Source organism: Notolabrus celidotus, chromosome 18, assembly GCF_009762535.1.
Source record: "Notolabrus celidotus isolate fNotCel1 chromosome 18, fNotCel1.pri, whole genome shotgun sequence".
NCBI lineage: Eukaryota > Metazoa > Chordata > Actinopteri > Labriformes > Labridae > Notolabrus > Notolabrus celidotus.
In genome coordinates, this window is record NC_048289.1 from 3,307,842 (window position 1) to 3,324,291 (window position 16,450).

The 16,450-nt window shown below is 41.2% G+C and overlaps 1 protein-coding gene across 1 annotated transcript in view; it reads right to left on the reverse strand.

The window, feature by feature from the left end:
• uts2r2 (urotensin-2 receptor 2) overlaps positions 1-16,450 on the reverse strand; it is a 58,810-nt gene that overhangs the window by 26,669 nt on the left and 15,691 nt on the right. Inside the window, exons 7-8 of the mRNA XM_034707395.1 lie at positions 14,293-14,446; positions 466-589 (exon numbers count right to left, since the gene is read on the reverse strand). Coding sequence (XP_034563286.1) covers positions 466-589; positions 14,293-14,446 — 278 coding nt within the window. The remainder of the gene's footprint in view (positions 1-465; positions 590-14,292; positions 14,447-16,450) is intronic.

The following is a 16,450-nucleotide window of genomic DNA, read 5'->3' on the forward strand; positions in this document are numbered from 1 at the left end:
TGTTTTTAAAAGCCTGTTTCCTCTGAAGTCACATGATATCCCAAAAGGCTGTATGATTTACACGTGCAGATTTAAAATCCTTCTCATTTCGATTTTCTCTACAATTTAAATACAACATTAAAAGACACAGAAACTGTGTTTCATGCAAGATGAAGATATTGTTCTTTCTTCACCTCCAGGTAGAGCCTGATCCTGGTGCTGCTAACTGTTTACTCACACAGGATTAAAGCTGCTCCTCTATGAGGAGGTTAAAACACGAGTACAGTTATTTTAATTCATGCAATCCTCTTTATATCTGGCTCCACTTAAAGGTGGATTAATGGGCTTACAAAGCCAGGAGTTACCAGGTGTTACCTCAGATAGTGAAACCCACCTGCTGCAGGGCAGGATGTTATAAATCAAGACTTCAGCTGTACAGGTCAGTGAGAAGCCTTTCTTTAGGCGGGTTCAATGTCTGATAGTTACCTGCCCTCGGTTCCACGGTGCGGTTTCCATTTTGGTCCATGAAGACGAACCGTCCTCCGGTGAAGTCAGACCCGTAGTCGGACAGGTAGAGGAGGGAGGTGTAGTCAAAAGAGCCATACGTCACCTGACACAAAAAGAGAGGAAGGAAATAAGACAGAGAAATGAACAAGACCAGATACAGAGTAAAGAATAAGAAGATCAACAGGATGAGATACAGAGCAGTGAAGAGGATTCATGTGATCAGAGTGAGTATGCTAGTTTAAAAAGACGTGTTTCAATACAGGAGTCATGAGTCTGGTCCTCCTGGAGGTTTCTGCCTGTTAAAGGAAGTTTGTCCTTGCCACTGTAACTTGCTAAATGCTGCAAAGTGCTCTGCTCATGGTGGATTAAGATGAGATCAGACTGAGTCCTGTCTGTAAGATGGGACTGGATCTGATCCTGTCTTGATGTTGGGTCTTTGTTAATAATAGAACATAGGTGTGCTGATCAACAAATCAAGAGAGACTTCACAAGTTACAGCTCGTCTAAAACGCAGCACCCGACTTCTCTAAAAGCAGAGACCACATCCCTCCTGGTTTCTCTTCACTGGCTCCTGATACATATTAGAATGGATTTGAAGGTTTTATTGTTGACTTTTAAAGACGCTCTGGACTTAACCTCAGTTGTAACCTGAGGTCTTCAGCCAAGGCTCTGCTCACCATCCCAGGGTCGAGGCTGAGGACCAAAGGTAAGCGTCCTCTGTTTCCACATCCAGGAGGAGATCAGACTGAATAACTCTCTGCTCCCTTTTCATACACATATTTATAGATGTGTTTTTACAGCAGATGTTATCTGAGCCTGTTTTAATCCTCCTGACGCTGCTTTTATTCTTCTTTTAGGCAGTATAACAGCAGGATCTTCTATATCTTATCTTTTAATTGTTCTAACCTTTTATCTGGTGTTGTTTTTTATACTTCTGAAATTGTTTTATTAACTTTTATCCTTTTGATATTCTTTTATCTTTTTGTGGTTTTAATCTTTTAATCTTGTTTTATTTCCTTCTCCTTTCTGTCACTCGTAGCTCTCACCTTAACTTCCTGCTGTTTGGTTTAAAACTTTTAGTCATTGTTCTCGCATTTCACCTTTTCACTTCTTATTTTCTTTTCTTTTTGTAAAGCTCTTTGAAACCCTGTTTTGAAATGTTTATCATTTATAACTATTATATTATTTGTCCTTGCCACTGTAACTTGCTAAATGCTGCAAAGTGCTCTGCTCATGGTGGATTAAGATGAGGTCAGACTGAGTCCTGTCTGTAAGATGGGACTGGATCTGATCTTGTCTTGATGTCGGGTCTTTGTTAATAATAGAACATTATCCAGTTATTAAATTAAATATTAAGAATGTCTCACAGCAGCTGATGAAGAGGCCCCGTGGCAGTGATAGATGAAGTCTTATGGGAGATAATGTTAGAATATTAAAGGATACATTTTTATGTGATAGGAAAACTTTTACACCAGAATTATAGAATTCAACTATTCTCTCCTCAGTGTGAGGCTGGTGACTCCTTCAGAGATTAACAAAGCCCTCAGCAGCTCCCTTGTTTTCTCTCTTGGGGTTTAATGCAGTGAGAACCGTCTCACTGCATCTCACTGTTCGACTCTCTGTAAAGACAGACTCTCCTGTTCCTTGTCAACTTTCACTTTGATGATGCGTTAAAGCTGCACACTGTTTAAGCTCAGGAAGCTCTCTGTGCTGTTGTGACTTGTGCAGCATCAACAGCCCACAGCGCACAGCTCACTTCATTTTACATGAAGGGATTTCATTCCATCTTAAGGTGAGGCTCCTGATTTCAGTCCTGCCTCAAGACAAACAAACATTTAGTTACATAAAGCATGAGTTAAAAATGAGCCTCTGATAATTAATCAGACCTGAAGCTGTTCAAGGAGACAAGTCAGCAGCAAATTATCCACCATGAGAGACTGAATACACCAGAGCTTATGAAACAGAGGACTCAAGTGTACGACTGAGATGCTGCAGGGACAGGAAGAGTATGAATTTCAGTGACCTGAATTCACAGCAGGGAAATGTATGTGAACTACTTATCAACCAATCTTTATTTAAAAAGCTCAAATCTCAACAAATGTTATCCTCAGACTGTTTCCAAACAGGAATATTTAGGGCCCGAGCACCGCTGGTGGCGAAGGCCCTATTGTAACCCTAAGGGTTTCATATTATAGGAGATTGCAGTTTTGGACCCCTGAACGTGAATGAAAGCGCAAGTATTTTTGCACACTCATCGGGTCTGGTGAAAATTGCATGTTATTAAAGGTCTCGTAAAAAAAAAATCTGTAGCGCCCCCTAGAGGTAAAAATAACACACTACGCATTGAGTTTTTTGAGCTACATGCATGAAAAATTGTACACATATTTATGGCATCAGGACGCACAAAAAAGTCAGTGGCACCCATATTCAAAACTCAACAGGAAGAGCGCCACCTAGCTTTGAACATGAAAAAATGGGCCAAAATGGGTCCATGCAAGGGTGCATACTTTTGCTCATTTCTCCTAGAGCTTTTCTCCAATTCAGTCCAAACTAGGCACATTCTATAGGAAACCCATTGACGATTAATACAAAGTAAAGGCATTCTGTTCAGACGAAAGTTGTGGGCGTGGCAGAGTTTGGGGCGGGGTATTAAAAAAAAACGTCGGAAAATTGATTTTTGTGTCTTTAAAATGAATGTAATCTCACTTCATCCAACACACTCATCAGTCCAGGGAAAAATTGCGACATTTTATGGGTTTCGCAAAAAAAAAGTCGAAAAAATGTGCTCACTAGCGCCCCCTGCAGTTTTCAAAAACCCCTCCCCATAGAGGTTATTTTGAGCTACATGCTTGAAAAGTTTTACACATATTCATGGCATCAGGACGCACAAAAAAGCCTCTTGCACCCATATCCCAAACTCAACAGGAAGAGCGCCACCTAGCTTTGAACATGAAAAATGGCGTCAAAATAATGGTGCATTCTTTCGCTATTAACTTCTAGAGCTTTTCTCCGATTCATTCCAAACCAAGGGCAACCTATAGTAGACACCTTGACGAGAAAAAATGATCAGAACAAATTTTGATCAGACAAAAATTGTGGGCATGGCAGGCGTTGAGGCGGGGCATCAAACGCACATACAGCTTTGAATGTGAAGAATGACGCCCAAATAAGGGTGCATACTTTTGAGAGCTCCTCCTAGAGTTTTTCTCCGATTCAGTCCAAACAAGGCACATTCTATAGCAGACATATTGACAATTAAATTATTGTTAAAGGAATTCTGTTCAGACTAAAATTGTGGGCGTGGCACTCTGTCAAGTTTGGAGCTTTTCTTGGCAATCTGCCAACAACATGGAACATTTGCACCACCTAAGCCAGTATATACTCTCAGATCTAGCTTTCGCATCATGTGGTGGCAAATAACAGGCGGCGGTTTACATGTGGCGGCAACTCGTGTAGGTGGCGGCCGCTGGTGTGCGAGGGCCCGTTCATCGCTGCTTGTGGCTTTAATTATATTTATTATTAATAATTGTTTTCATCCTTTTATTTGTATTTTTTATCTTATTATTTTTAATTATCATTATTATTATTACTTTAATTAATAAATGAATATACTTATTTATTTTAGTTTTTAAGTCATTTGGCATAAATGTCTGGGAATTGTATACCTTGTTTATATATATACATATACATACATTTAATTTTGTAATATGTGTACATGTATAATCTGTACTCACACTATTGTACACAATCTATTTAAAAATGATAATCATATGACACCTTTAAAAACACACTTGTTTAATCTCTTTAAGCTGACCTTCTGTAAACAATGTTTAAAATTTAAAGCTGCTGTGAGGAACTTTTGTTTTGCATCGATTCTGGCGTCCCCCTGGTGGACAAAGTGATACCTCTTATTTCTTGTCCTATACATGCAAAAGTAGTGTTTTCACCAAAAGCCTCATCCTGTTGTCTTCCACAGTCAATTTTATCAGGCAATGTGATTATTGTCCATGAAAACAGTCAAATAAAGGCTGTTTCTGAAGCGTGATGTCCATCAACTGGTCTGACACCTACCCCCTCAGGGTGGTTTCAGACATTAAAAATTACAACAGAGAAGGTGTCAGTGTTGCTGCTGATGGACTTGTTTGCTATTGAAGGTCTTAAAGAGGCACCAGTATCATTTTCAGTCTGTTTCTCAGCCAGTTCAAAACTCCTCACAGGGCCTTTAAATAAACATCTTTGAAAAAAGCATGAGGACACAAGTTTCATTCCAACCAGGAGAGTCAAAACTGACCAAACTACTGAAGCACAAATGACATTTCCTGTCAACTTTCATTAACCAACTGAAAGCAACGTAAAGATGTGTAAAGTGTAAAAAATGTAAATACAACAGAGCATTATGATAAAGTGATCATAAAACTTCCTCAAACTGAACAGAAATAAATCTGAACTCATTCTCATCGGCCCCAAATCCCTCCACCAAGACCTTCTCACTGAGCATCGACGACCACACAGTCACACCCTCCACAGTAGTCCATAAACTCGGCATCATCCTTGACTCCACTCTCTCCTTCAAACCACACATCAGAAACGTCAACAAGACATTCTTCTTCCACCTCAGATCCTCTCTCTCCTCCTCGCCTTCATGACCTCCAGACTGGACTACTGCAGCAGCATCCTTTATGGCCTCCCCTCCATTGACCTCAAAAAACTCCAATATGTCCAGAACTCAGCTGCCCGGTTACTCACCCACTTCCACTCAAGAGCTCACATCACACCCATCCTTCAGCACCTCCACTGGCTCCCCATACAGCACCGAATCCACTTCAAGATCCTGCTCATCACCTACAAAGCCCTCAACAACCTCGCCCCTTCATACCTCACCGACCTCCTTAAATGCCACTCCCCATCTCGCCGCCTCAGATCATCAGATGCCAACCTCCTGTCCCCCATCACCAAGTCCAAGCACCACAGCTTGGGGGACAGAGCCTTTACCATCGCTGCCCCGACTCTCTGGAACTCTCTACCTCCACACATAATAATAATAATAATAATAATAATAATAATAATAATTATAACAATGCATTTTATTTATAGGCACCTTTCTTGGCACTCAAGGTCACCTTACAACATTAAAAACAAACAGAGTTTAAATAGCAAACAGTAAATAAAACACAATTTAAAAAGTTTGAAGTGAATGGACAGAGGAGTTGTGGTCAGATGGAGTAAGCCAGTTTAAACAGATGGTTCTTGAGTTTGGATTTAAAATGTGGGAGTGAGTCAGTGTTGCGGAGGTCAGGTGGGAGAGTTCCAGAGCCTTCAGCCGCTCTGCTCCCCATGGTAACAAGGCGAGCAGGGGGGACAGTGAGGTGGATGGAGGAGGAGGATCTGAGGGTGCTGACGGGTGTGGCAGTATGGAGGAGGTCAGAGAGATATGGAGGGGCGAGGTTGTGTTTGGATTTGAAGGTGAGGAGAAGTATTTTGTAGTTGATCCGGTGTGTGATGGGGAGCCAGTGGAGCTGTTGCAGGATGGGTGTGATGTGGTGGATGGAGGCGGTGCGTGTGATGATACGGGCAGCTGAATTTTGAACCAGTTGAAGTTTATTATCACATCCACAACTCTGACTCTCTTCACTAATTTAAAAACCACCTCAAGACCTTCCTGTTCAAAAAAGCATACAACACATAACTTCTACTCCTTCCCCACCTCTGTCTTTGTTCTGTTTTATTTTTTTGCTTTATTTTTATTTTTCTGCAAAGCCACTGTGAGTACCATGAAAAGCACTATACAAATCCTATCAAGTTTTATTATAATTATTATAATTATAATAATTATTATTATTATTATCTACAGTGTAAAATAACGACAGTGACATAAAGAGATGAAACCATCAATTACAACATAGCGGTACTCTATTACTGTGCAGGCGTATGTATTATATATCATATATTATATATTATATCTCTGCTAATGGAGAAGTAAAGTGTGAGGTCAGATCAAAGTCAGCATACATTTTTAATTGATATAATCAATCATAGAGAACACGGCGCTGACGCAAACAGGAGGGGAACTCTACTTCTCCTCTTCCAGGTCATTCCCTCTTTCAAACCAACGCACCATCCAGCGTTTCAGACTCAGAGCGAGGTGTATGATAGAAGCTGGAACTATCTCAGCTGGTGCAACCCCTAAAACATGAGTAGAGCATAAACTCTGTTCTAAATGGAAACTGCATCCAAACAAGGCAATGTTTGAATGTATGCACAGAGTGTATCTTATTTTTAGCGTGTGCGATCATGTCCAGAGAGAGTAAATTGGATATTTGTGCTCTAACCAATCATTGTTTTCTTCTTCAGGTTGGTCCCCGCCATGAAGAAGAGATCAAGACACGTTCCACGCTGCCGTACGACAACTGGTGCGCTGACATCGTATCAGCCGCATGATGGATGGGGAATGAATTCAGCATAAAGGCTTCAGGGCCCATTTACATTTAAATGACAGACGGGTTAGCAAATTAGCTGCAGAGACAGATGGGGAAGAGAAGTGGGTCCTTTCAGAATACAATTTTCCAGCTGTCGAGGGTGAGCAGGAGGCAATGAGGCAACTGATATCAATATGTATGAAGCAAACATGCATTATTGCAACATACACCACAAGTAAAATAAACATGGACTGAAAGACTCCTTTTCTCCCTGAGAGAAGGAGAGAGGACTACGGATCAATACCGACACATACTGGAACTCTTACATGAGGGGAGCTAATAAAAAAAAAAAACATTCAGAGACTGAAACATGAAAAGCACAACAAATACTCTCTATCAGAGGAATCCCTGTCAAATTAACATTATTAATTATTCTAATAAGAGCAAAGACTCAAGTTTCTCTCCATAGACAGACTCCAAATCCTTTTCAAACTCGCCTCAAAGTCTGTGATCAATCCCAACGTGACTTTAAAGACAAAGAGCAATCTGCAGAGTGGAGACCCAGATGAAAGAAGTATGAACAGAGCCGGATTATATGAGTCTTCATAAAGAACGAACCATGTGTGAACTCATCAGAGGAGAAGAGATTTTAAAGAAACCACTTGTTTTAAGGAGCTTCTTTTGGGTTCTTCAGATCTAAAACATGCAGCAGCTCCATGTCTGCAGTCACTGTTACATCGGACTTCCACCAGATCCGTGACTGTCTGTCTCCGATCTGCTGCGGTCCGGCTCCATGCTCCCTCATCCGTCAACACACACTGGTTGTTTTCAGAACGCATCACGGAGCAGGAACGCCGGACAGCTGGAGTCATGTGACCGAGGTTTCCCACGGTAATCACTGAATCAAGGATTCTCCTCCTCCTCCTCTCTTCATCCATGTTGTCTTTCTGGTCCTCTGAAAACCTCTGACCTGTTGACTCCAGGCCTGGCTCCGCTCATCATGACTTTGGTTTGTTGTTGTAGTTAAGTGAAATACGATCTGGTGATAACACAGAGTGTTTTATTCTGAAAATTAACCGGATGTTTTCATTTTGTTTTGGTGAAACCTGACTTCCTGTCCCGCTCCATCTGCTCTGTTCAGATTGATGCGTCGTGCTCCAACAGCCGGCAAAAATAGAAGTCTTGTGTATCTGATCCGGAGGACTCAGACCTGCTGGATTAGAGACGCAGCTGGAACACAACGGAGCGGATCCAGTGGAAGTTAACACATTGACTAGAATAGAAACCTATCAGATCTGGTGCTGTGACGGATCGGAGACAGATCGGACACAGATCTGGTGGAATTTGGCTGTAGCTCTATTACATTCAGTCTCCTGAGCGAGGTGTGATCTTCTGGTTGGTCTCTCATCTCTGATAAAACACCAGAGACGTTTTGTTTCTTCGGTTCACTCCTCTGAGATCATGTCAGCCGGTGTTTAAATTGCTCAGGGATGTTTTTCTCAGCCGATCCAGCTCTCCACACCTCAAGCTTCCATAAAAATCAATATGTGTCTGCCCTCCTATGTAGATAAAACACTGCGGTCACATGAAAGTCAAGCTTCATGTACCACTCATTCAACATTTCAAGGTAATAATCACTTTGATATTCCCTGTTTTATTCTGAAAATTAACAGGATGTTTTCATTTTGTTTTGGTGCCTGACTTCCTGTCCCGCTCCATCTGCTCTGTTGAGATTGATGCGTCGTGCTCCGGCATCTGGCAAAAATAGAAATCTTGTGTATCTGATCCGGAGGACTCCAACCTGCGGATCCAGTGGAAGTTAACACATTGGCTAGAATAGACACCTATCAGATCCGGTACATGGATCTGGTGGAATTTGGCCATTCCAGTGAACGTGAGAGAATCAAAGTGGTTTTCTCAGTCTGCAGTTCCTCCCTGTAATTAGACAAACTATCAAAAAAGTATTTTACTATTTTCAATGTAGAATTTAAAGAGGATAAAGAGCCATCCAGAGTCTGTGGCTTGAGTTAGTTAAGCCTTCCTGCTGCTGCCAAAGTACAGAGAGGTAAGGAGGAGCAAAGGCAGCCATCACTGAGCAACATCATCTCCTTTTCTAAAGCCTTAATACTCTACTAGAATAAAATTACAGAAGCGTGCTGCATTCACATGGGAAAACATATCAGCTCTGTTTTTCTGAATTAATGAGGTCTGAACTAACGCCTCAGTTTCTCTCTGTGGTGATCCAGTATTTTCATCGATCCAGTATTTTCATCGATCGTCTGATTGTCTCCTGAGTCACCACGTAGCCAGCTTGAATGCATTTCAGATGCATCATCTTATATCCATGAAGCATGCTATATTTGCTCAGCTGTTTCTGGAGAAACTCTGCAACGTGCAGCAGATCAGAACGGGCCTTATGTCTAAACATCTGCAGAGTCCTCAGGTGCTGCACAAAGACAACAAACTAATAACAATACTGTCTGTGACTTTATAAAGCCCGAACCATCAAGTAATTGCCAGAAAATTCTAATTCTTAGAAAATTGAGTGTTTATTGGGCCTTCTGACAAATATTTAAAAAAAGAAATTGAATAGCAATTTTCATATATGAGTTTTAATTGGTATCATATTTGATACAAAACAAACTAAAACATATAAAAACAACATGTTTAGCCTATTAAACTTTGAGTTTCCTTCAATTTTTCCCAAAGTAATTTCAAACATAGAAATGTTTTTTTTCCATATTGCACGATAACAAAAAAAACGAATGTATTGTATAGTCCTTCTCTGAATTTTTCAGTTTTTAGTGGAAATTAATGAGCAAAAGACAACTATTTACTAGGGAGCCATGGCAACATTCAACAAGTCATCAATCATCATGATACAGCAGGTTTCAAATATAGAAAAACAATATATGTTATAAATATCTAAATTTCTCCTCTAAATATACCTGATTATGTCATTTCAACATGTTCTTCAATAATACAAAGACTGTATGTTGCTTTATGGAATTCATAATGTTTGAAATGTAATAAAATTATGATTGACATGTCTGTTAATAAATGACCTTATATACCTGCTGTATCAGTTTTGATACACACATTTCAACACGGTTTGACTATAAATTAAGTAATGAAATATTAATTAGTTTAACATTGCATCAATCCAGGAACTATTCCTCTTGAAGTTTCAGGAACAATTTGAAAGATTTTTTCATCCAAACTAGGGATGACCAAAATTAATAGATTATTGATTAATTGATTGTTAAGAAATTACTCGAAACAAACATTTTTGTTTTCAATTTTCCGTCAGTTGGAACAAACATCATGTGGTCTCATATTTGGTTCAGCTATCAGGGAGGTGTTTTAAGTTTAAAGCATGTTTTGATGTGAATCAGCTGTTAAAGGTGTTGCGCACAGCGGAGACGCTCAGCTGGGGGCTGAAGCTGAGCTTCAGGTCTCCACGTGCGCTTTTTAAAAGAGGAGCAATAAAAGAATTGCTGCCAACAACGACACAGACATGAAGGTTGACAGCTTTAAACAGGACATTTCCACCTTTAGATACAAAGCCAACAGACTGGTGGGAAATTCTAGTACGCTATGTTTGCAGAGCAGCAACATCAGAGCCGTCTGGGCTTTCCTGTAGCTGGACTGATTATGACCCGGTTGCGCTCCTGGCTGACACCTGACCGAATACACACGTTTATTTTTCTCAATAAGAACGAGTAGACAGAAAACTGGACACTGAGTTTGAAGTACTTTTATAGTCTCAGCCTTCACTTTATCAGACTATGTCTGCGTAGAATATTTTAATGAGCCTGATCGTTGATATTCTGCTTGTCAAACGTGTACCCGTATTCAATACTGTCAGTTAGATGCATTTTCTTGCTGTAGAAAATACAATTTACGGGGAAACAACATATTTGTCATTGTTTTTGACTGAAGAATAATAATGTTTTTCTTTATCAGTTAATCGATAATTGATTGTTAACATTTCCAAAAATCGATCACGGAAAATACTTAAAATGTACATCCCTAATCCAAACTTTTTCAAAGTTGGTAAAAATATCCCTGAAAAACTTTGAGTGGGTCTCTGATCCACAGCTGACATTTTGGATGTCTCTGTGACGTCCTTCTGGTGCATGAATTACTCACACCTGGTGGATTATCTGTGTACTGCATGTATCTGATTGTATACATCAGGTTTTTTCAGAAAGAATATATCACACTGATGATGTAGAGGTCTCAAAAACTGATGTTTCAAATATTATACACTTGGCGTTATAGGGTTAAAGCCTGATTTATACTTCTGCGTCAAATCGATGACGTAGCCTATGCCGGGGTCTGCCTAGCTCCAGTACCTACGCAGAGGCCTACACATGTAGCTGACGTGCACCTCCTGCAAAATGTAACTACGCGTAGAATTGATGCGGACCGCAAGCCCTGTGATTGGTCGGCTCGGCAGCTTGTATTTCCTGAATTTACAGCACTTCCAGGATCCCTGCTCATCGGCCGTGTATTTCATCTCCTCCTCTCTATTCTTCATGTAATCATGTCTGTATGATAAACAGCAACATGTATCAGCTGTAGATTAACAGAACACGCTCTGAATCTCTGTGGAAAAGGAAACAGAGATCGTAGCGGGGACGGAAGCAGGTGACTGACTATCAGAGAGACCACACTGCCCTCAAGAGTTTCGACAGAGTATTGCGGCGCGACACAGACACATCGACGCACAAGTACATAGTGCTCATGTCCGCGTCAGCCTCTGCTGTGTAGGGGCAATGCAGAAGAATAAATCAGCCTTAAGACACGAGCACCTTCAAATGTCTGAAACTCAAAGTAAATCAAACTGGATTCAACTGATCAACCAGGGCATGTTTACTTCCTCGTGTGGCCTTGAGGTGCAGCTGGGATTTTACAGCAGCGGTATCTCATTAATTCAGAAAAACAGATTGTTCTTCTCTCATGTGAATGCAACACGCTTCTGTACAAAACATTATACTCTGTTCTTCTTTTTATACGTGGAAAAAAAACAAACATGTTCTCCTTCAATAAGCACTGAAGGCAGCTCCCCCTCTTTACTCACTCTCCACCTCCATGACCACCATGCCCTCCATCATGCTCGCCTCACTCGGGTCCAAAACTGATTGTAGGTCAGTTCTTTAAAAGCCTCTCTCCTGATACTTTATACCAGGGGTGTCCAAAGTACGGCCCGGGGGCCAATCGCGGCCCAAGGTCCATTTATTAATGGCCCCAAGCTTCCATCTTAAAATGTGTTATTTATAGCACAGAAATTAATCACATTCTGAATCATCTATACATTTGCAGTTTCTTTCAAGCGCACAAACAAAACTAAAGTCAATCCAGAAACGTCTCAAAAAGCTCCATATGGACTACTTGTATAAAAGCCAAAGCTCTGGGGATTCTGCAAAACACAAGAACTCTTAAAGTTGACAGGTTTTCAAATTGATGTTTTTATCACGATGTGAGAATGTCAATAAAAGTTCAGAAGACACGAGGACACAGGACAAGATCAAAATTATGAAATTGTGCAGAAGAGGCTAAATTGGTGCATAAAAATGATTTAGAACACAGGAAAAGAATGATTGTGTTCTTAAAATGTTGTCTGCTGGTCAGAAAAGTCTCAAAAACAACATAAAAAAGATGTGATGAAATCCAGATCGTGATCCTGTCATAGAAAAATAATGATACAATATTTTTTCCCAGATTGCCCGACCCTAATGAAAAACAATTTCCCCCAGAAGAAGATAACGTTTGCTAATCTTTACATGGTACTTCCTAGTTACTGTTTTATTGAGAAAACATTTAAAATAATTGTTATTAAATATTTCATAGATAACTTTTAGGATTCCTAAGTCTCAGTAGGAGCCACTGGCCCTGAGGTATTCTGACAACATCATATGTGGCCCTCTTTGGAAAAAGTTTGGACACCCCTGCTTTAGACGTATAGGAGAATCTCATGGTTTAAAACGTGTGGGACTGAACAGAATGAAAAGAGAAATCTGAGAGATAAGTCAGATCCTTTGTTGCTCAGTCTCCTGGTACGTCTTTTAAAGGTTGAATAAGCACATTTCAGCGGAGTCAAACTGACCTTCTTTTGATTTCTTTATTTCTTTTAAAGGAGAGCTAACCTTGCAGCAACAAAGACGCTCTGTGCGCTGCATTGTAATGGCAGCAGTTTTCATTCACTGCTAGCCAAGGCTGAACTAAAACAAGCCGGCCACCATCTGTGAAACGGTATTTGTCTACACCTCATAATGAGGAAAATGCAAAGTCAATCACAGCACAGGCTAAAGGAAGAAACAGCTGTAGTAGAAGTGAAGTGGACTGAGTAGAGGTCTCAGATGCTGAACAAACATCATGAATATGTTTTTAAAGGAGGGCTGGATGTTAAATTGAGTGTTGCCTTCACTTAATGAGAGCAAATATCATCCTCGACAGCTCACTTTCTTTCAACTCTCACATCAATAGCATAACCCGGTCTGCATATTTCCACCTCCGCAACATCAACCGTCTCCGCCCCTCTCTCACCCCTCACACCACTGCTATCCTGGTCCACAGTCTCGTCACCTCCCGTATCGATTATTGTAATTCACTCCTCTTCGGTGTCCCTCACAAATCCCTCCATAAACTTCAACTGGTCCAAAACTCTGCAGCCCGCATCATCACTAGAACCCCCTCCTTTCACCACATCACCCCCATCCTCCAGCAGCTCCACTGGCTACCGGTCAAACTCAGAATCAATTTCAAAATCCTCCTCTACACATTCAAGGCCGTCCACAACCTCTCCCCCCCGTATCTCTCTGATCTCCTCCACATCGTCACCCCCTCTCGCTCCCTCAGGTCTTCCTCCTCCCTCCACCTCTCTGTGCCCCCTGCCCGTCTCAGCACCATGGGGAGCAGAGCTTTCAGTCGCTCTGGAACTCACTCCCACCGGACATCCGAAACTCTGACTCACTACCCCTCTTCAAATCAAAACTCAAAACCCATCTGTTTCAAACTGCATTCCCTGATTAATTGCCACTGCTTCATTTTTAACTTGGTGTTACTTTGCTTGTTGTTTTTATTTATCTTATGGTGTTCTTTTATTTATTGTGTTTTTTATCCGTCTGTAAAGCGACCTTGAGTGCTCTGAAAGGCGCTTCTAAATAAAATGTATTATTATTATTATTATTATTATTAAATAACATCTTACCCCTGTCATTAAGGATGCATCAATCTTAATCTGATTGGTCTTCCTAATAGCAGATAAAAAATTGAGACTAAGGTTTTTTTTTATCCAGCTGATAAATGATGTTGGATGAAACTGAAAGTACACGATCAGTGCCAAGTCCTCCACGCAGCAGTTGTGACTCTGTTTCTGGATTACCTTGTCTATGTGGGGATGCCAGTATTCGTCATGCTGAGTCTTGGCTGCGGTGCTGTTGATCCTGGAGAAGAAGGTCGGCTTGGTGAGGTACATGAGAGTTGGGTCCAAACCAAACGTCTCTGCAATAACAGCCTGTATCCGCCCACGCACATCTCTGACCACGAGGAGACAGACAGGAAGTGACAGAATTAGGGATGATTGTTAAGAACGGACTCAAACTGGAACTTGTTTTTAGTTTTCTATCACGTGGAACAAACATCATGTGGTCTCGTGTTTCATTCAGCTATCAGGGCGGTGTTTTTGCTAATGATGTTGCGCACATCGGAGACACTCTGGTCCACGAACACTTGCTTATTTTTCTCAATAAAAACGAGTAGACAGAAAACTGAACACTGTGAGTCTGAAATCTGTTTCTGTTCTGTTCTCTTGTTGCAGTAAATCCACATGTTGAAGCCTGAACCTTTGCTTTATATGACTGCATGTCCAGAGATTATTTATGAGCCTGCTCCACACATTAATATTCAGCGTGTTTAACATTTTGTACGCCTCAAAGCGATCCATATATATTCAATACTGTAAGTTATGTAGATTGTGTCTCTGAGGAAAACTTGATTCAGGGGGAAAATGCATCAGCCATTGTATTTGACAGAAAACATCCTTACTTTCTTTTAATGATAAATCAATAATTGATCGTTAACATTTCCAAAGATGTCACAGAGATTACTTAAAATTGACATCTCTAGTCAGAATGAGAGATCACGCAGAATAACTGGAAGAAGCAAAACCAGCTGACTCATATCAGAGGAGGCTCCCCCGTTTCACAGCTCAGGTTGAATTAACTGATATTTATACAAACACTTTAACTGTGTCCAGCTCATACTTTGAGGCTGAATTCATTATTTTTTCCGAATGCTTCTCGTGATGTTTGTTTGCTAAAGGTCACAAAGATCTGTACTTTCATTTTGATGGCAAACAACATCATTGTACAGTCATGGCCAAAAGTTTTGAGAATGACACAACTAATAATTTTCACAAAGTCTGCTGTTTCAGTTTTTATAATGGCAATTTGCATATACTCCAGAATGTTATGAGGAGTGATCAGCTCAACTGCAATTAATTGCAAAGTCCCTCTTTGCCTTGAAAATGAACTTTATCACCAAAAACACATTTCCACTGCATTTCAGCCCTGCCACAAAAGGACCAGCTAACATCATTTCAATGACACACAGGTGTCACACACATTAACACAGGTGTGGGTGTTGATGAGGACAAGGCTGGCGATCAATCTGTCATGATTGAGTGACTGGACACTTTAAAAGGAAGATGGTGCATGACACCATTGTTCCTCATCTGTTAGCCATGGTTACCTGCAAGGAAACACGTGCAGCCATCATTGCATTGCACAAAAAGGGCCTAACAGGGAAGTTTATAGCAGTGAGTAAGATTGCACCTCAGTCAACCGTCTATCCAATTATCAAGAACTTCAAGGAGAGAGGTTCAATTGTTGCCAAACAGGCTCCAGGGCGCCCAAGAAAGTCTAGCAAGCACCAAGACCGTCTCCTGAAGGTGTTACAGCTGCGGGATCGGGCCACCACCAGTGCAGGGCTTGCTCAGGAATGGCAGCAGGCAGGTGTGAGTGCATCCGCACACACAGAGAGGCGAAGACTTTTGGAGGAAGGCCTGGTGTCAAGGAGGGCAGCAAAGAAGCCACTTCTCTCCAGTAAAAACATCAGGGACAGACTGATATTCTGCAGAAGGTACAGGGACTGGACTGCTGAGGACTGGGGTAAAGTCATTTTCTCAGATGAATCCCCTTTCCGATTGTTTGGGGCATCTGGAGGAAGGCTTGTTCGGAGAAGACGAGGTGAGCGCTACCATCAGTCCTGTCTCTTGCCAACAGTGAAGCATCCTGAGACCATTCATGTGTGGGGTTGCTTTTCGGTCAAAGGAGTGGGCTCTCTCACAATCTTGCCTAAAAACACAGCCATGAATAAAGAATGGTACCAGAACGTCCTCCGAGAGCAACTTCTCCCAACCATCCAAGGGCAGTTTGGTGATGAAGAATGCCTTTTCCAGCATGATGGAGCACCTTGCCATAAAGCAAAAGTCAGAACAAAATGGCTCGGGGAACAAAACATTAAGATTTTGGGCCCTTGGC